The sequence below is a fragment of the Drechmeria coniospora genome, chromosome 02 (assembly GCF_001625195.1).
Source record: "Drechmeria coniospora strain ARSEF 6962 chromosome 02, whole genome shotgun sequence".
Taxonomy (NCBI): domain Eukaryota; kingdom Fungi; phylum Ascomycota; class Sordariomycetes; order Hypocreales; family Ophiocordycipitaceae; genus Drechmeria; species Drechmeria coniospora.
Genome location: NC_054390.1, coordinates 7153888 through 7173655, shown reverse-complemented (window position 1 = coordinate 7173655; position 19768 = coordinate 7153888). Strand labels below are relative to the sequence as shown.

The following is a 19768-nucleotide window of genomic DNA, read 5'->3' as shown; positions in this document are numbered from 1 at the left end:
AGTGCCGAGTTGTCAAGTGTCGAGTTGTCGGGGATCCAGTGTTGAGTGTCCAGCCTGTCCTCACTCACTGCCCAGTCCCTGCCGCCCGCCACGTTGTCTCATAATTTCGCCGTAGCTCCTTGGACCAGCCAGACGTAGGGCCTTGTCGCGCAAGGAAGCCAAGGAAGCCAAGGAAGTCTATTTGCTTTGCGGGGGTATGCCCTGCTAGGCCGCCGCCCTCTACCGGGCAAGTCATCACCAGCGACTTGTCGAGCTCATGACTGCCAGCTTCTGACGTACGAAAAGGAAATCATTCTTCGTATTCATCCTTGACGCATGGTGGCGAGTTGCCAAGCGTCATCCACTGTACGGAGTACATGTGCATGTTACTGGTTCGGTCGCTCGCCCAGTTCGTATCTGCGTATGGCATATAGCCGACACCGACGTGGCCTTGGCAGGTACTTACTAAGTCGGCTCCCTCTGTACTTACAGAGTACTAGAGTAGTAATTGGCTACCTGTAATACTCCGTACTCTGTAGGTGCAAAGCTGTATTACTCCGTAATTACCTGCTCGGTGCCTAGGTACGTATTGCTGCGGTAGATGTACCTGCACTTACATTCATGTGCGGAAACTGGAGTATTACTACTTGTACACTTAGGCAACTACTTGTACTTGTACTTGTACTTGTACTTGTACTGTACTGTACTTACACAGTACACCTACACCTACCAAGTTAGTACCTACTAGGTACTCTCGACACATCTGCGCAGGTTCTATTGCAGGTGTGCTGTTGGTGTGCTTATTGACCAAAGCACACCGCATACCTAGCAATTACTGCGCAGAGTACGGAAGATTGATGCAATATTACTTCAAGTAATTCAGCAAGTGCAATCACTAGGGGCAGTTACCTTTCAACTGCACTCGTACTTGAGAATTCGACAGGCTGAGAAAGCAACGCCCCTTTTGGCCACCTTACCCTGTATCCGAAGCGACCTGCCCCCCCCCCCCCATGGCCGTACCGTGCTCGCCCTCGCCCATGCTTGATATCCCTGCGAGCGGACGGTTTCTTTCTTGTGCCTTTATGCGGAGAACAAGATAGCTTGATGCTCTCGTACGGTTGCTGCCGACGACGAGGGTGCATCTGTTCGTCGTCAGGCACGAGCATCGCCAGCCCCGACGGGCCTCCAGCGTTTCCCGCACAGCCCCTTTCTGATCGTGCACACATGTATATGAATACCTTGGTCAAGTGCAATACAGTGTGAGCTTGTGCTTGCAAAGTACTCCATATTTCCTGTCGCAGGTTGCTGCTTGGCTGCAAGGTAATGCGGAGTACTGATCGGAGGAGTTCTTACTCGCACTTGCTCCATCCATCTGCGCAGTAGTATTTAGCAAGTAGGAAATGTGCCCGCATGTGCGCAAACTTCCACGCAAGACTTGTACAGGTAGGCCTTTCCAATATTCTGGCGCGACCAGTTCAGTCCTCCCCTGCCCAAGGCCAAGTATCTGACAGAGCATGTCGAACCCCTCGCTGTTGGAAGCGTTGTGGCTAGCGCTCACGATGAATGCAGGCAGAAACAACATTGGTACGAAAATGTCCCAGGTGAACGGAAGTGAAAGCCGTCAAGGACTACGCACGAAAAAAAGACAGCACGGGTCGGCAATCAAGCGTGGCGCATGGCAACGCTGCCCGTCGTTCACCAGGCCGTGTCATGGCTTGCCGGGTTGGTGTCAATTCAATGGATTTTGCATCTGAATGTAGACGATGCCCCGGCGCAAAAACTCCAAACCCAAACCCGTCGTATTAAACGTTGCAGCACATGCCAAGAGATTCGACTTTTTACTCCTCCGCCAGGATCTTCTGAATCTTCTCCTGCACACGCTTGTCCTTCTGGGCCTTGGTGAGCTTGGTGGCCATGTGCTTCTTCGAGATGGCCTTCCACTCCTCCTTGGTCTTCTTGTTCTTGCTCTCCACCTTCTTCCAAGGGTCGGCGCGGATGGCGGCGTGGGCCTCCGTGTAGAGGTCCTCGATGCCGTCGGCCTCGACGTCGTCGTCAATGTACTTCTGGAACTGGCTCGCGTAGCGCTCCTCGTCGTCGTCGGCCAGCGTCTCCATGTACTCGGCGACGTGGCCGCCGTAGATGTACTTGCGGAGAGTCTCGGCGTCGAGCTCCTTGGACTCCATGTCGTATCCGGGGAATCGCTTCTCCGAGTGGGGAATGAAGATGCCGCCGTCCGAGGCACCCTTCATGGCGCCAAAGACACGGGCACCCGTCGAGGTGCGGGCCAGACCGACGTCGAGGAACACCTTGAACGGTCGGCGCTCGCCATCGGCCGTCTCGGCCGCCTCGGTGAGGGTGAACTCACCGTCGGCCTCCTCGACGCCGACAAAGTCCTTGTCCATGCCGAGCTTGCTCAGGGCACGGCGGGCAATCAGGAGACCGGTGGCGTAGGCCGAGGCCCAGTTGGTCAGGCCGTGCTTGATGCCGTACGCCTTCAGCTCGTGAGCGTAGGCCGCCACCATGACCTTGTCGCCCGTGATCTCCGACGACACGATCTGCATGACAATGTCCTTGTTGGTGAAGCGGACGATGAGGCGGTACTTGGGCGCATTGTACTTGTTCTTGGCCTGGGTGATGAGGCGCTTGCGGGCGTAGTAATCCGTCTTGCCGGACTGTCTCCGCTTGTACTTGGTCTGGTAGCGACTGGCCGGCCGTCAGCAGGGCCTTTCACCGTCGGCCAAGTCGCATGTCCATAAAGAGGCACTCACCTAAAGTACGCGTTGTTCTTGACCAACTTGTGGAAAGCCTATCGCGCATTCCCCGGATCAGCAATTTGCGCTTCAGACTTGCTCGTCTGGCCCGAAGCATCTTGCATTGACCCACACGACCACGAGCAATTGGCATTTCTGCCGCCGAAATTGATGCCCGACGGACGAGGCCGCGCGAGCTCTGGATAGGCCTCAACTCACCATTGTAACGATGTTCTGACAACGAATGCCGGAAACTTTGTGGTTTGGTCTTGAGGTTGGTGGTGTCGGAACGGCAAATGCAATTTTCGGTGGGGGATATTTTCAAGCCCTAACGTTGACTTGTCGCCCCACCACGACGATGGCATATCTGGGTTGGTGACGAGTCCGTCACATGACCTACCGCGCGATTCCCTCCCACTACTCCGGGCCAGTCGCCCCACTTCGCTGGGACCCGTTGGACATGCCTCGGCTGTACAGTACTTGCAACTTGCAGGATACTCATACATGCTACGTACGGAGTACATGTACATGTACTTACGCCTACCCTCCTCCGTAGGTGCACTTAGTAAGCACATGATCCTGTGCATGTACGGAGCTCACAAGTAATATTACATGTAGTTACAGCCTTACTAATAACTACTGTACAGTACGTAGGACTCCAAGCTTACGTGCCTAAGTAGTTGTGCAGTATTATTATTACTCTGTAAGGAAGTACACTTGCTTACAGTACTTGTACACATACCCACTATAGTGTTTTGTAGGTAATTAGTTAAAAGAATACTCCGTACGGAGTAGTTATGAAGTAATTACATGTCCACCTACGGCGGCACAACTGCAAGTGCATGCGAGTCTACAGTACGAGTACGCCCCTGCTGACCACATGCCGCACGGTGCAATGTCAAGGTAAACGCCATCACGGCGTAATAATATATGCCATTCAAACACGAGTTCAAGCCCAATTTACTCCGTCACAACCACATGATTGTGTCCGCATGCGAGGAAGCCAACCATTCTTGTCGACGCCGATTGTTTCTTTCTTGTTCCGTCATCAAGTGCCCCGTCGTTGACCACATCGCACTCTGTACGTAGCCTCCCTGGACGTGGGGATGGCGTCTCAGCAACCCAAGGTGCTCCTGTTCGACATGGGAGGTGTCTGTGTAAGTCTCGATTGCGGAGACTCCGCTCAGAATTCCATTCCTCTGACGGCCACCCGCAGGTGGCGTCTCCTTTTCAGGTCATACTGGACTATGAATCCAGTCTTGGCATCCCTTTCGGATGGATCAACTTCTCCATCTCCAAGTCGGCTCCCAATGGATCCTGGCACCGCTTGGAGAGGGGCGAGATCACCGTGGATGAATCCTTTTTTCGCGGCTTCAATAGAGACCTTCATGACGCCTCCCTCTGGAACGTCTTTTATGAAAACGAGCAGGCAAAGAACCCGAAGCTCCCCAGGGGCATCCCACCCCTCCCCACCCTGCATGGGGAGTGGTTGTTCAACGAAATGATGTCCAAGTCGCACGCGCCTGACCCGTGGATGTACCCGGCACTGCAGAAGCTCCGGAAGAGTGGCCGGTATATTCTGGGCGCCCTGAGCAACACCGTCATCTTTCCTCCCAGTCACCAGTTCCACACGCCCGATTTCTTCAAGCACCCCCTCCGGGCGCTCTTCGACGTCTTCATCTCATCAGCGCACGTCGGCGTCCGCAAGCCCGATCCTCGAATATACCAGCTCACAGTCACGATGCTTGACAAGTTTGCACGAGACAACGCCAGTTCGCCACGCGGACAGCTGCTTGAGTGGCAGGAGGGCATCCGGCCTCGCGATATTGTCTTCTTTGACGACATTGGTGAGAATTTGAGAGCCGCAAAGAGGCAAGGCTTCCAGACCTTCAAGGTGAACCTCGGGAAAGCGCACGAGGCGGTGGAGGAACTGGAGAGGATCACGGGGCTAAATCTAGCAGGAGGCCATCCCGAGACGTCGACGAAGCCGCCGGGTTCGGGTCCGCCGGCGAAAATATGACCATGATTCGTTGCGTGCAGTGTCGGGAATTGAGAAAGACTCATCCTGACCATAAGCTGAAAGTAGGCCTAGGCTCTCATCCATGCTATTGGTCAAATCGCTTCAAGCAGAACGCTGGCGCCGTTTTTGCTCAATATCACAGCAGTGCCCGATAATTCATGCGTAACTGACTACACTCGCTCAAGATTTTACCACGAATGTGAGGCACGGAGACGAGTGTTGCGCACACTCCGTTGCACATGGTAACATTGACGTCTTATTCTCTCCAAATGATGGCATTGTCAAGCTAGCACAACATGGTTGGAGGGCATGAAGTCGTGATGTGATATCGTTCGGGCGCCGATGCCAATCAACACCATCGTACAAATCATTGCCCCCTGACGCACAGAGCCAAGACTTGTCTTCGTCCATGTAGTCAAGCTGATCGTCCACAAATCCCGAACGCCCTGGCCGCTAATCAAGCTCCTCCTTGCACGCCGGTCGTTCCCTAAAGTCCCGGGTATCATCGTCGAACACCGTAATAGGCAGTGAATGTTCCCTCCTTCTGACTTCCATGCGCGCACTAAGCAAGTCCCCCGCTTCTCCATTGGCCCTTGAAGGGCAGTGTTTTTCTGAATAAATGCTCCATGTCAATCGTCATCTAATACTACGATGTGGTTCTGCGGCGTCGGTGGCTGCTGAGGTGCAATTACCGCCCCAGTCGCCTCCCGAGACTCAGAGGTAGACCGGTTTGCCTCATCAACGTCGTCGGCTTCCACATCCGGAGTCCAACTTCCGTCAACCCTGATGGTAATGCTCTTCGTATCCATTGCCCCCTGCGTCGCGAGTTCCTCCCGAACGGCCAAAAGATAGTCGTCAATGCGGAGGCTGGTGGGCCTCGCGTCGAGTCCGCAGATCGGACATTTCCAACCATCCACCAGACTCGGCTCTCCACGTTGCCTCGACGGCTTGCCATCACGCGTCTGGAGCCAAATTTGCAAATCAAAACACTCCATGTGCTTGCAATCATCCCCACGGACAGGCGTGGTGACGAGCGTGGCCGTGAACGGATCGGTGACGCTGACGCGGAGGGTATTGTTCTCGACGACCAGGTCCTCGGAATTGTCCAGTTTCAACCGTCGCTCGATTTCTTTCTCGGTCGATTGCACGTCAAAATGATCCCTTCCTTCAATGATTGACCGGGTCGCCGCAAAATCAAGCATGCGAATTACCTCGACGGCGATGAAATAGGTCCACTTGCTGTCCATATTCTCGGGCACCGCAGGCAAGCTAAATTTCACCTCGTTCAGGCCTGGGCGAGCCGAGTTTGCGAGCTCGATCGGCAGGTCGTGATGAAAATGATGGCGCCGACGAGGGAAAACTGCTTCCCCGTTGTGCTGAAGGAAGATGAATGTGGGCCAAAAGGTAGGACTGATGGCCCAATCGCCTGACTTCACCTCGGCCGTGTGCTGCGGCTTCCGGCAGAGGCGAAGGCGATATCGCGTGGATCCATTCGAGTACGGCGCGGGCTGGAGACCTTGCGGTGCCGAACTGGCCGAGATCTTGCCATAGTCATCGCCTGACAGGGTGAACTGCAAGGTTCGAAGCCCCCGCTGGGGAGGAGCTCTCATGGGCTGGACGGCAAAGTGACTGACGAACTGAAAGTACGCCTTATGCAGGTCGGCAGGCCTTCTTTTAGGGCTTCGAAGATGAATCAGGTGGAGGCTGGGTACAAGGGAGGTCCAGTCGTATGGATTTCGGGGCCACTCAGCCTCGGAAGGCGGGACAACCGAAAACTGGCATGGCGACGAGTTGGACGACCTCTGGGGCCACTGAGGAGCCTGCAAACTCTGGGACACCCGAGACATCGGTGGCATCGGAGCCCTCTGGAGCACCGGCAGCTGCTGACGGCGCGACTCATCCATGCTCGCCGAAGATGCGCCGCGGTATCTGTGAGGTGGATGATGAGGATGGTGAGAACCTGCGGCTTGCATCGGAGCATGGCCGTCGCTCGGAACCCACTGCGGATACTGCCAGGAGGCAGGAACGAGCTGCTGTGGATGAGAAGGGAGCGGAGTCGCGTATGGATCCACCGAGTTGTCATTCTGGTGCGCAGTCCAATCAACTGATACTAGCCGTTGTGCCGTCTGTTGGGGTGCGTTTCTCAGACCCGGTCTCTGCGGCATGCTTAACCATGAAGGATTGTGGTTAGGCAAGATCTGGGTAGTGACCTGATTTGGTCGCCCCATGGCCGACGGGATTGGACTTTGTGGATGCTGCGTCGTTGCAACGTGGTGCCTTGGGCAAGGCGGCACTGGAGCCCCCATATCGGCGCCCTCATGGCCATCCATGCCTCTGGGAAGCATAGGCGCATGCGATCGTTGCCGGTCGTTGCTTTGTAGCATGAACCTGCCTTGGACTGTTGGGCCGGAAGCACTGCGACGGTTAGGTTCCTGTGCCATGCTGAAACCGGCCGGGCCTGGACCGGACGACACAGCGGGAGACAAGGGGATGGCTTGGATCTGCTGTGGCGTCGCTTGCAGCGGATGTTGCGTTTGCAGGACGGGAGATTGTGCCGTGGGTTGAAGGGGAGCGCGGAAAGCGGGATGAACGGGGGGTGGCACGGGCTGTCGCGCGTCGGGTGGAACGGGAGGGCGAACGGGAGGGCGAACGGGAGGGCGAACAGGAGGGCGAACGGGAGATCGAACAGGGGTTTGCGATGCTGCTGTCGCGCTCAGCAGTACACTCGGTGACGCTAAACGAGGTAGCGGTCCGACATCCGGGGCAGGGTGTATGCTGACGGCGGAGGTCGACGAGGTCCCTTTGAGTAGAGACTGACTTTAGCAAGGGTGCCGGCTCGGTGACGGAGGATATGACTTACCGCTTTGAGGCTCACGCGAGAGGCGGATAAGATGTTGATACCGCTTCGCCAGCTCAAGGCGCCTCGTCAACTGAGCCTCCTCTGTCTGGTAGAGGGTCCCGTAGTTCTCATTTTCCAGATCCATGGCGAATAGCCGCTGCAGCTCGTCGGCATTCTGATCGTCGATCCTAAGCCGGCGGCGACTGGAGCGGAACAATACATCCTGGAGGATAGGTGATGTGCACATGAGGATGCTCTTCAGCTCCCAAACAAGTAGCGGGTATTGTCTTGCGTCGATCTCGCCGAGTAGGCGCTGCCACTGGACGGCGAACCGAGCCAGGAAAGCTTTGACTTGTGAAAAGGCGGCCGAAATATCGACATCGTCTCGCGACAAGTCCATCGTTTTCTGGTCAAAGGGAAACGTCGCGAACCAGGTGAGGTCGTCTAAACGCAGATCGTTGTTGCTTCTGAGTGTGTACGATAGGAGTTCGCAGGCCGAATCGATGGCTTCGGCATCAGCGTCGACAAGTTCGTGGCCACGTTTCTTGTTCACGGACCAAAGGCAGAAGAGCTGGTGGAGGACGAGATACGGGAGGTCGTTGTCTTTGCGACAGGCATCGAACAGAAGCTTGTATCGAGCCCGCGCCAGTGGTGAAAGCGCAGCCGCACCACCCAAAGACTGAAGCCGTCGTTCGAGGACCCGACGGCAATGCTCCAGCAAGGGATTCCCCGAAGACAGGCCGGAGCCAACTGGGCGGTCGTTGCCGAGGCGGCTCCGCTTGCGTTGGCCATCTATCGCGTTGGGGTCGTGTCCGTCGGTCGGGCCCAGGGCCTGGGTCCTCCTGGACTCCGGGGCGGACCGTTTTTGTGCCGTAGCCGTCGACGGAGGAAGCTGCGGGATCGGCGGCGTGGGAAGCTCGGCCGAGGCCAGGTGGTTTGGCCCAGGCGAAGGAGTCACCTGCCCCCTTGAGGCTGACCGCCCGGGGTTGGTTGCGAGTGCGGATCGGGAGGGGGTCGCTGGTTGGCGTTGCGGATCTGAGAGAGTCGAGGCTCCACCGGGAGCGATCGTGGTCGACGGTTGCCGCGTCCCGGGCGCTGGGTACCCGGCGCGAGCGGTTGACTCGACCCCTGCCGCGGGGCTGGGCTCGCCAGAGAGTTCGGGCGATGGGATGTTGAGAGCTCTACCGACGAACGACAGGTCAGCATGGGGTCAGGTCGGCTGGAAATGGTGGATCAAATGGTGGCGAGGCCCATGATCGAGGCGAGACACCCACATCGGCACGAAGGGGGCCGCCGACGCTTTCTCTGGCTGGCGGGCATCGTCCATGGCCTGTACAACCTTCGCAACGGACCGAAGAGTTGCCGACGGTTCTGGAGCGCCGACGCTCGACGTCGATGAAGGCCTCGACGCCCCGGAAAAGGTGGTCGAGGGAGGCCCGTTGTCGAGCTCCGAAGCGGACGGCAAATTCTCAGCGGCGCTCGCCTGCACTTCCTGAACGTTCCTTCCCTGCGGCGGCATTGACAGGGATGCGCGGTGATTGTGTTCGGCCAAGGGCTGCGGCGGTGAAACGTGGGACGGCGGACCGATGAATGGCGAAGCTGGATTTATTTTCGATGGCCTAGTTTGCGTGCGTCTTGGTAGCTGAGGGCAGCCATCAGGCTGGGCTCTCGCGATGGTCGCTGCCGCCGTCTCCTCCTCCAGGCGATTCTGACCAGCGAGGGCATGGATGAAATTCGGACGAGGACGAGCGCAAGGAACAGGCCGAATGCAGGATTGCGGGTACTTCAAGGCACATGTACGAGGAACGTCGAGTGAGTGCCATCAATCAGTGTCGAGCTGCATCGAAGCTGGCGACTCTGTCGTCGTGTCCGTGCTGACGGTGCAGCCGAGGATGCATCCGAATGGACAGTGGAGGAACGGATTTCAAGACAACCCCAACAGTAGGGGAGGCAACGACTTGAGTAAGTACTTAAGTACAGGTACCTGCAACTAATGTGCTCCGTACTCCGTACTTGTACTCCGTACTGTACGGAGCAAGTACAGTAAGTAATACAGTACAGTAATCGTGCCACGCCCCACCTATGTAAAGGCAACAGGCACCTTTTCACACCTTTCATCTCCAATTACAAACATCGCAACATTAACAATGGTGATGGATGCCAAAGCTACTTAGATACGTATCAACGAGGCTGTAGGCTATTAGTAGTACTGCCAAATATTCTACTACTACAGTACGACTAGTATCAGTAGTGCCAAGTCGATCGCAGAGAGACAATCGACCGTACCGTCAATTGGCCGTACTTACCACCAACTAGTTGCACAGACCAACTATTAATTGTACAGACCGACGGACTATTCAGACATGGCCGACTGGACGAAACAATACAATGATGGAAAGGTTGATTCGCACCGACGATCGCATCGTGTGCCAAGTACTTGTGCTTTTAAGTAAGTAATAAGTACCATTAAGGTACGGAGTGGTACGGTGGTATTGCCTAACAACACCTAAGTACTCCGTACAGTATGTGCTAATTCGTAGAGTACTTATTATCACGTGGCTTGCTTCCTACTTGCTGGCCTGCCCATAAATATTAATGGGCAGCTACAAGTACTATACTCCGTACTGTAAGTACTTAAGTACTGTGTACACTGCATGTTCTGCAAACTTACTCCGTACTTGGTGCTGTAATTAAGTACTGTGCGCGTCGAAAACAATGCAAGAGTCCCACTACGGAGACCTCCTACGAGGAAATTGCACTCGAATCCGCCAAGTTCCTCGTGCTACATCAGAAAGGCGGGTCTCGAAGAAACACTATGCCGCATTCGGGCATCCGCCACACGCTCGCCACTGACTGGCTGAGGAAACGTAGCGACCATCACACGAAAAGGCAAGGACGGACTTACCTCATTTACCAACCTACCAACCACACTGCCTGCCTCCCGTCGACGACTCCGTGTCGGGACAATCGACCGGCTGTCAGTTCGATCACGTCCAGCATCATTCCACCTCGTTCCTTTCAGCCGCTCCCCTCCCTCGATTTGAACAACCATCATCATTCCGCCCGAAGGCCCCCCTTCCCCCCAAGCGACGACGACGGAGAAGACGCTGCGGCATTACGCGCAACGCCTGCCATTTTTGCCTTCGTCTCGACTCATCGCCTTACCGAAACGTCGAGGAACCGCATTCTGCAGCAGTCCATTTCTGGCCTCGATGGCGGCCCTCTGTCGTCTCACGCAGAAACATCAGCTCCCGCATTGAGATTGAATGACGAAGAACGGCTGCTTCATCACGCTTTCCGATTGATGTCTCATCCGCCTGCTCGTCTCCTGCTCGTCTCCTGCTCGTCTCCTGACCGTCGCACATCCCGCCTACTTAATTGGAGAGACGCATCCTTTGCCGTCGACTGATCGCTGCAACTTCTACCGCCCTTGACCTCCTCCTGCAAAATCCGTCAGCGACGATGGCCCCTCGAGGCCCCGGCGGACCCCATGCTCGTCCTGATGTGGGAGATACCTTGATAGTAATTCGTGAGTCCCTCGCCCCGCTGGTGGGCTGGAGGCGTCGGTGGTATCTTCTAACATCCTTGATCTTGTCTCTAGATGACTTCCACGCCCGCAGCTCCGATGAGTTGAGCCTGGCCAAGGGCGATCGAGTCGAGCTGATAGAGCGCGACGATGAGTTTGGCGATGGATGGTTCCTCGGCCGCCACCGGGTCAACGGCAACACCGGACTCTTCCCCGAAGGTCAATCCCACTTGATCCTCTCGCACGGCGACCGGCTAATGAAATGTCCAACAGTCTACACTCGACTCGCGCCCAAGCCTGCGCCTGTCCTGGCAACCTCAAAACCCCTCACCCCCGTTGCTGAGGCACAACTAGGCCCCGAACCCACGGCTGTTCCCAGCGCTCCCTCGAAACCAACCCAGATATCCATGCCTCTACCATCTCCACCCGTCAGCAAGCTTGCCGACGAAAAGGTTGCCACCCCGCCCCTAATCTCGGCGAAGCCGGACCCGGCGGTGGCCTCTGTCGTCAGCAACAGCTCGTCATCTAGCCCCGCCCCTGGGCTTGGAAGAATGAGCAACAAGAGCCAAGACAACCAGGTGTTGAACGAGACCCTCAACGTCATTGATGAACACATTACCAACCTGCGATCTCCATTGAGCAGCAGGGCTCTGCGTGCACAGCTGTCCACCGATTCGGGAAGCGACTACAGCGGCCCCTTGGACCAGAGATTGTCCTACATCCAGGGTGAGGAGACCGATGAAGAAGAGGAAGATCCCGGCTCCGGCACCGAAGTCAAAGGCTGGACCCCGGACGACGTGGCCGACTACTTGCTCGCCGCTGGGGTGGAGAAGCAGCATTGTGACGTGTTCAGGGATCAGGAAATATCGGGAGAGGTCCTTCTTGGTATGGACCAGGGCTCTCTCTTCATCAAGGCCTTCGATCTCGGATCCGTCGGAAGACGGTTGAAGACGTGGCACAAAATTAAGGCTCTCCAAGACGAGGCTAGCGGCCGAGCTGTCATGAGAACAACCAAGACGAGAGCTTACGGCAGCGACCTAGGCTCAGAGGATGCCCGGCAACCCGGGAACCGCACTCGCTCTCTGACGAACACAACGCCAGATCAACCGACATCCACGCAGAGGGGACGCCAATCCTCGGCACAGACGGCCAAGCAGACCCCTTTGCCATCACCCACCACCCTCCACCCTTACGTAAAGCCTCACGCCGACCATGCCGACGACCCCCATTTCAACTCAACGGTCTCGCCCCAAGCCGGGCAAGATGGCCTCTCTGGCTCGGGGCAGCCGAGGCGGCCCTCGGCCGCGTCTATACGAGACCTTCACCACTCCCGTCGCCACTCCTCGACCACCGACGTCCGGCTGGGCGGTGACGTCGTAGGCGTAACACCGGCGGCCAGCAGCAACGGAACCGGTACAGGAACCGATGGCACGCACAAGAAGCAACGACCGTCATTCGACCGGAATTGGACCCTAGGCGGCGCTCTGTCTGCCCAGGCACAGTCGTTGCCGATGTCGGCCACAGACCCGCAGGATGCGCCAGTTGTCGATGGCGTAAATCCCGAGGCCTCGCAGGATTCGGCCGTCGACATGGATCACGACTACCTCTCCGGCCCCGATGCGGATGGCCGAAGACGCAACGTCTTGAGAAAACGTGATAACATCAGCCAGCTGAACAAGTCGAGCTACATAGAGGAGCAGCGAGTTCGCAGCGCCACCGCCATCTCGCGGCATTCGAGGTTCGGCAGCGTCGACTCGTTCCGCGACGCCCCCCCGACCCCGGCGATTCAAAAGTATTTCGGCATCCATGCAATGAGCCATCATCCTAGGAGAACGGCGTCGACGAACACAACCGATTCCATCCGTCCTGCACCGCCCGCAAAGGACGGACCTTCGCCGGCTGTGACCAACCTGGACGCCGCCGCCACCAGCCGGCAGGCCTCCTCACCCCCCACCCTGCGACATCCTGGCTTCCACTCTGACTGGTTCTCATCCATGGTCGGTAAGCCGATGGGAAAACGCCCAGGCATGCGTGCCATATCGGATAAACTTACCATCAACCGCTCCAAGGACCTTGACTCTCCAGAACTGCAGTCAAAGGACGGTTCCCAGGGCTCACCTGCAGCGACAGGCACCACCACGCCTTCGGCTGCACCCAGCTTTGATTTAGATTCTCCCGCCACCGGCAAGAGTTTTAGCCCCGCCACCCAACCGTCGAACGCGAACCGTAAGAAGACCAAGAAGGAGACGAGTGCCTACACGCGTGGCCTTCTCAAGATTTCGCCGCAGGAAGCTCAGAAGGATGCCGACTACTCCGGCTGGATGAAGAAGAAGAGCTCGCATCTCATGACGACGTGGAAGCCGCGGCTGTTTGTCCTCAAGGGCCGTCGCCTGGCCTATTACTATTCGGAGGATGACGAAGAGGAGAAGGGACTGATTGACATCTCGTTCCATCGCGTCCTGCCGGCCGACAACGAGAAGTTGACCGGTTTCCACGCCACCATAACCGGCGTCGGTGCGCCCGGTCTGCCCAGTGCCGATACCCCGGCAGGATTGGACAAGGGTGACGATTCTCTCTTCATTTTCAAACTCGTCCCCCCGCGAGCCGGACTCTCCCGTGCTGTCAACTTCACCAAGCCAACTGTCCACTACTTCGCCGTGCCGAACCTACAGCAAGGCCGCCTGTGGATGGCAGCCTTAATGAAGGCGACAATCGACCGCGATGACAGCCAGCCAATCACAACGACATATCAGCAGAAGACGATCTCGCTGGCGAAAGCGATGCAGATGCGTCACCGCCCACCGGCCTTGATGAATCTTGAGGAGGCTGCTGGGGAGGAGCACAAGAATCAACCCCCCTACAGGCTCGACAGCTTCGGCATGCTGGGCGAATCGGACAGTGGTGTTTCCGGAATGGACAAGCTGGCAGCAGCTAAGATCGAGGAGGCCAACCTTAGTTTCGCCGCCGGGGAGAGGGAAGGCATGCTGCCTCCGCAGAGTGCCTAGGTGACGCTCCGCAGGAAGTTGACTGGAAGCTCTGGGAAGGCGCATGCTGTGTAGGTGCCGAGGCTGCTGCTTCTCTGGCTACACCTTGTCACTCATGATCACTGAACCTCTGACGAGCCACCCTTTCTTGACTTTCCACCGAGGCTTACACCTTCCCGATGCACCAATTTCAACAATTCACTTCTCCTTCCCCCCCTTGAGCAAACAAAACAAAACTTTGGTCCCATGTCGCCTCGCCGCATGTCTCATATACGAACGAATGGTTGAACGAAATTTCCGCCTGCCCTCCCCTGACTGACGCATTACCTACATTATAACGAAGGCAGCAATGAGAAGAGAGTCAAAAGGGAATCGAACGATGACACTGACACGGTATGAACGGCCTTTTCTCATTCTCTCCTCCTTCCCCTGTTCCACTGTTCCTCGTTGCTGTGCTGTTTTTTGCCCACGAAGCTAGCGGCACTCCCCCCGTTTGTTGATTGAGACGGGCTGGAGTATGATGTGAAGGGACGAATCAGGTCAAGCAGGAACTAGCTCTCACAGACATATTGATGCCGTTTTATTTAAGCATTTGTGGCTGGGTTTGGTCGCTGTGTTAATACGTCATGTGACGAGTGACCCGAGTATACTGTGCGGCAAGACAGTGCTCGACATCTCTGGGCCTTGATGTGCTCAGGTAGCAACCTGCCGAAGCCCACATACTAGACACTGCATTGTGATGTGTAAAATATTGGATTTTGTCGCTACTCTCGTGGCTATGAAATGAATGCTGGAGACACATCAACGCCTACTTGATCTAGATATATGTGCCTGAAGACATCACTTGTCATCACCATTTCCTCCTCAAAATCTACGACAGGGTATGGCCATTCTGCAGAACCGAAGAAGCAAGCCCAATACCGGGCTCATGGTCCCGTGCGAACAACGGCGCGATAGGGGCCCGACACTTCCCACCTTGACATGAAGCAGTAACGCGGACCTTCAGCTCAATCCTCCAGATCCGCTTCCCGAATGTCAATGGATGCATCTCGTCCATCTTGCAGCGCAAGTGCTGTGATGTTGCGTTGGCGTTCTTCTATTTAGGGTCTTGGAGTTTTTGGTTCATGCCCTGAAGAAGCTGCCTCAACGATTTCATGAGATGCTGCTCGACGCCCTCGAAATTCCCACCCTGTTCGCCTTCGCCAGGAGGGGGGACGATGCTAGCGTCGGCGAAGCCGAGAACTCGATCGATCGATGACAGCGTGACGGCTTCCGCTTTAGCTTCACCAAGGCGAGCCTTCAGGGCCTTGACGGAAACATCCTTGAAGCCGTTCAGCGAGGCGAGAACCTTGGCCTCGAATATGAGCGGCGGGGTGTCAGGTTGGGCGGGAGAGCCAGCGGGTGCCGGGTTCTTCTTGGCCAGACCATCGATGACTTGGCGAATGCCTTTGATGCAGATGGCCTCCATCTTGTCGTTCTCGGTCGCCTCCTTCTTGAGACCGACGCACCGGTTAAGGGCTGACATGACGATGGCCTCGGCCTTGGGATTGCGCGCCTTCCTGAGATTTTCGACGAGACCATTCTTCAGGCCGACAACTGCGGCCAGCAGTCGCGGGTCAATGACAGGCCGAGGGGTCGCATTCGATGGCGGTGGTGCCTGTGGCGCTGTGGATCGAGACCCGGGCGTGGGAGCCGCCAGGGCCGTGGGTGCCGGACCCGGTATGGCCTTCTGTCCAGCGACGAGGGCCGGCGCGATGGCGGCTGGGGGCCGCTGAGCTATTTGAGCTGGGGCGGCCGGGGCACCATCCTCCGCCTTGACGGGAGGATTCGGCGGCGGCCGCGATGCGTAAGGTGAGCTGTACGCACCGGGTGTGTGTGCTCCGAGCTGGGGCCGCGCCGGGGCCGGCGGAGGTCCGTAAGCAGCCGCCGGGGCGGGGAGAGCGGGATGAGCCGCCGCGGGTTGGCTGGGCTGGACAACGGGCGGAGGAGCCGCGTTTCCGTACGGCTGCATGGGCCTCGGCGGCTGCATGGGCTGCCCGGGGAAGGCCGGCACCTGGTAGCCTGGCGGTGCTTGCGTTGGGGGATATCCGGGCGCGCTCGGAGGCAGGTGCTGCGCGGCGCTGTACGGGTATGAGTACGGCCCGTAGGCCTGGGCGGCAAGGGCTCTGTCGGGCGACGAGGCCTTGCGCTTCTTGCCGGCATCGAGCTCGACGCCCGGAACACGGGACCAGAGGTTTGTCGTCTCGTCCTTCCGGAAGGCCTCGTTGCCGATGAGGTTGTGGCGGACGCTGCTCTCCCAACCCTTGGTCTCGGTGTGGAAAAAGAACCAGGGGTAACGTTGGCAGATTCGCTTGTAAATCTGCTTGAGCGTGAGACCGTCGGGTCCGGCCGCGGTGAGTGTCTCGTCGATGAGAACGCCGTAGTTCTTGTTCGGTTTCTGCAGCTGCTCCTCCGTGTAGTCCTCAATCTTGAGCTCGAGCGGCGGCGACTTTGGCCGGACCTTCTTCTCCTTCTTCTCCCGCGCCCGCCTCTCGGCGTCGGATCCTTCGGCTCCGTCCTCGCCCTTGGGCTTGCGCGACTTGTATTTGCGCTTCTCGGGCCGGTCCCCTGCGTTCTCCGGCAGGGGGTGCTTCCTTGGCCGGCCCACCTTGCGCTTGACTGGCGGCTCGACGGGAGGCGCCTGAGGGAGCGTCTTCTTGGCCATTTCCTCCTGCTGCTTCTTGAGCAAGCGCTGCTCGCGTTTCGACATGATGCCGTTCTTCGGCGGCCGTCCTGGGCCTCTCTTCTTAGGTATCTGTGGCAGCACGGCCTCGAGCTCGGGCACGGCCTCGCCCTTGACGTTGACCGCCTCGGCCCTGCCCTTGGCGGCACCGGCACCGACCTCGGCGTCGTCGTCGTCCTCACCATCACCATCGTCGTCGAGGTCGGATAGCTCCGGCGGACTGACGTCGAGGTCCGAGAGTTCATCGCTCGTGTCCTGCATCTCCCTGTTGCCATGGGACTGCTCGAAGTCGAAGCTCATCTCCTTGCCGCCGTGAGCCTTCCGCTTCTGGGTCAACTTCTCCTCCTGGAACTCCTCGGCGCCGGTGCAGCCTCGTTCGACGCCGTTGATGATGAAGCGGAAGTCGATGTCCTTGATCTGCAAGCGATCGCCGCATTTGAGAACAACCTTGTCGCTCTTGTAGTGGACGTCTTCGCAGAAGAAGCCGTTCTTGTGCAGCGGGATGGCCTCGAAAACGCCGTCCTGCTGATTGTATGCAATCTTAAGGTGCTCTCGGGAAATGGCCTTGGTCTTGCTCGCAATATCGGGGCCTGGCGAGTGGATGCCGATGAAGGGTACGTGCCAGGGGGACGGGCGGAGCGAGGTGAGGTCGACGGCGGCGGCGCCGGGGGTGTGGGAGACGTACTGGCGATTGGAGATCATGTTCTCTTGCGACTCGTCGTTGTCGTTTTGGGAGGAACCCGTGGTGCTCGTCTTGCGACGTTTCGCGGGGCGGCCGTTGTCCTCACTGTCGGATTCGGGGCCGAGCATGCCGCCCTCCTCGCTGACGTAGGATTTGCTGAACTTGCTACGGTCGTGGTGGATGGGCGACGGCGGGGGTAGCCCCTTGAGGGCGTTCTCCTCAACCCGGCGCTTGTGCTCCTCGACGCGCCTCTCGTCTCGGCGGGCCTGGGCGAGCGCTCTCTGATCCCGACCGATGATGACGGCGTAGGTGGTCATCTGGAAAACGCTGTCGGCAAACTCGACGCGAGCAAACGACTCGAGGCCCTTGTCAACGCCGGCGGGGCGGAGGGTACCGCCCATGGCGAGGCCGTCGAGGCCGTTGCTATCCATCGGGTTCGGCAGCGTGACCTGCGAGGGCGTGACGGTGGGGGGCGGAGACATGGCGTGCTGTGCGCCCGAGAGGGAGGCGAGGGCCATCATCATGTAGGCGTGCTGATCGATATTGGCCATGGGAGCCGATGTGAAGGGAGTCGACGGAGTGAACTGCGGGGCCGCAGCAGGTAGAGCCTTTTGTGAAAGCTGGGCTGGCTGCCGAGCCTCCGCATCGACAAGCACGGGCGCGGGAGCGGGCGCGGGGCGCGGAGCGTCGGCCATGGGCTCGTCGGCGGTCTGGTTGGTGGGAGGGTCCAGTTCTGGTTGGATGCTTGTGGTCGAGAGTTGCGTTGAGGAGGCGGCGTCCAGGTCATCGGATCGTTGCTGCTTCGTTGGCGGAGGCGTCGACGGCTGGGTTGGGGAAGCCGCCTCCGGTGCTGGAGGGACAAGGATGGCAGGCCCATCCGATGCTGATGGGACCTCCAATGAAGCAGGTGCAGTTGCGGACACGTTTGCACTCGCCATGGCCGTCGTCGTCGTGGCCGTCGTTGTCGTCGTGGCCGTCGCGGCGGTGGTGATGGCGATGGCGGCTGATGCCTCTGCGGAAGAAGGTAAAATGCTCGGCGAAGGCTCTGCAGTCGAGGTGGCCGCGTCGAGGACGGCTTCGCGAGGTGATGGAGCTGGTTCACGCTCCCGTGGTCCCTGCGATTCCTGCGGCTCGTTCTCGTCCCCCGCCTGCTGCTGCTGCTGCTGCTGCTGCTGCCTCCGCAACATTTGCTCGACCTCGCCCGGGTCGGCGGCAGAAGATGGACCAGCGGCAGAGGCAGCGGCAGAGGCAGCGGCAGGAAGAGCGGCAGCAGAAACGGCGGCGGTAGTATCGTCGTGGCCGTCGCTGGACGAGGCCATGGCTCCCTGTGACGCTCGTCCGCCTTGCCTCGCCTCGACTCGACCGACCGACTGGAATCTCGGGAGGGGGGACGTCAAGACGGACAGACGAACGGGCGGACACGGACGAACGGGCGGACGGACAAGCAGGAAGGCAGGCAGACAGGCAATGACGGATGAATGCTGAGCTGCTCCTCGTCGTCGATTGACGCCGCCTCGGGCTCGCTGGTGGTCGCGATGGAGCCTCGGGGCAAAAACACAAGTACGGTCAGTCCTTGGCTGGGCGGCGCGGCGGCCGTCTTTTCTCGCCTCTGCCTCTTTCCCTGTTCTCCTGCCAGAGTTGCCTCCACTCGGCGCCCCGGCTTTTTGGACGGATGTCTGCAGTCCTGGTACGGGTTGGTTGTACCGGAAGTAGGTAATAAGTACTTGCTAGCATATCAGTAGTACTTACGATCGTAGTGGTACAAGCACTTATTACGGTACCTTTGAGGTATACTTGCGAGTACCTACGGAGTATACAGTACTTAGGTTCGGACGACAGTACGGAGAACATGTAGGTTTATGCAGTACAACCACAGTACAAGTACTTAAGTATTAGTAAGTGCTTGTACGGAGTGCTCTTTACTTACAGTACATGCGTATTTCCCTAGTGATTAATACTTGCTGCACTCGGTCCATCGATTGAAGCTGGCGGACCCAAGCGGCGGGAAGGCACGCCGTAATTGGTTGCTGCAACGCCTTCGCGAGCCCTGGAGCTTCTCATGCTCACAAGGAAGCCTCCACTGGACGACAGCAAATCCACCAGCCAAAACGAGCACAACAGCTGGTATTAATCGTCGGTTCGGTGTTGCGTTGCCCTGCAATGTGCCCGAATACTGGAGGTACTAGTACGCAGGTGCAGTGCTTTGACTATGCTGTACAGGTGCTGAGACGCAAAGTGCCAACATGTTGCCGCCTGCCTACTGGCG

The 19768-nt window shown here is 58.0% G+C and overlaps 5 protein-coding genes across 5 annotated transcripts; 2 read left to right on the top strand and 3 right to left on the bottom strand.

Moving 5' to 3' along the window:
- Positions 1-1817: 1817 nt before the first annotated feature.
- On the bottom strand, positions 1818-2883 carry DCS_05084 (60S ribosomal protein L5; the record flags this gene model as incomplete). Its single annotated transcript, XM_040802390.1, has 3 exons — positions 1818-2682; positions 2748-2785; positions 2863-2883. The coding sequence occupies 3 exons, from the start codon at positions 2881-2883 to the stop codon at positions 1818-1820; spliced, it is 924 nt and encodes a 307-aa protein (XP_040657423.1).
- Positions 2884-3835: 952 nt separating this feature from the next.
- DCS_05083 (epoxide hydrolase) lies at positions 3836-4749 on the top strand (the record flags this gene model as incomplete). Its single annotated transcript, XM_040802389.1, has 2 exons — positions 3836-3886; positions 3946-4749. The coding sequence occupies 2 exons, from the start codon at positions 3836-3838 to the stop codon at positions 4747-4749; spliced, it is 855 nt and encodes a 284-aa protein (XP_040657422.1).
- Positions 4750-5378: 629 nt separating this feature from the next.
- Positions 5379-9107, bottom strand: DCS_05082 (MIZ zinc finger protein; the record flags this gene model as incomplete). Its single annotated transcript, XM_040802388.1, has 3 exons — positions 5379-7549; positions 7610-8769; positions 8863-9107. The coding sequence occupies 3 exons, from the start codon at positions 9105-9107 to the stop codon at positions 5379-5381; spliced, it is 3576 nt and encodes a 1191-aa protein (XP_040657421.1).
- Positions 9108-11050: 1943 nt separating this feature from the next.
- Positions 11051-14119, top strand: DCS_05081 (uncharacterized protein; the record flags this gene model as incomplete). The annotated part of the gene is made up of 3 exons (XM_040802387.1): positions 11051-11117; positions 11190-11333; positions 11388-14119. The coding sequence occupies 3 exons, from the start codon at positions 11051-11053 to the stop codon at positions 14117-14119; spliced, it is 2943 nt and encodes a 980-aa protein (XP_040657420.1).
- Positions 14120-15194: 1075 nt separating this feature from the next.
- Positions 15195-18821, bottom strand: DCS_05080 (forkhead domain-containing protein; the record flags this gene model as incomplete). The annotated part of the gene is made up of 1 exon (XM_040802386.1): positions 15195-18821. The coding sequence occupies one exon, from the start codon at positions 18819-18821 to the stop codon at positions 15195-15197; it is 3627 nt and encodes a 1208-aa protein (XP_040657419.1).
- Positions 18822-19768: the final 947 nt, after the last annotated feature.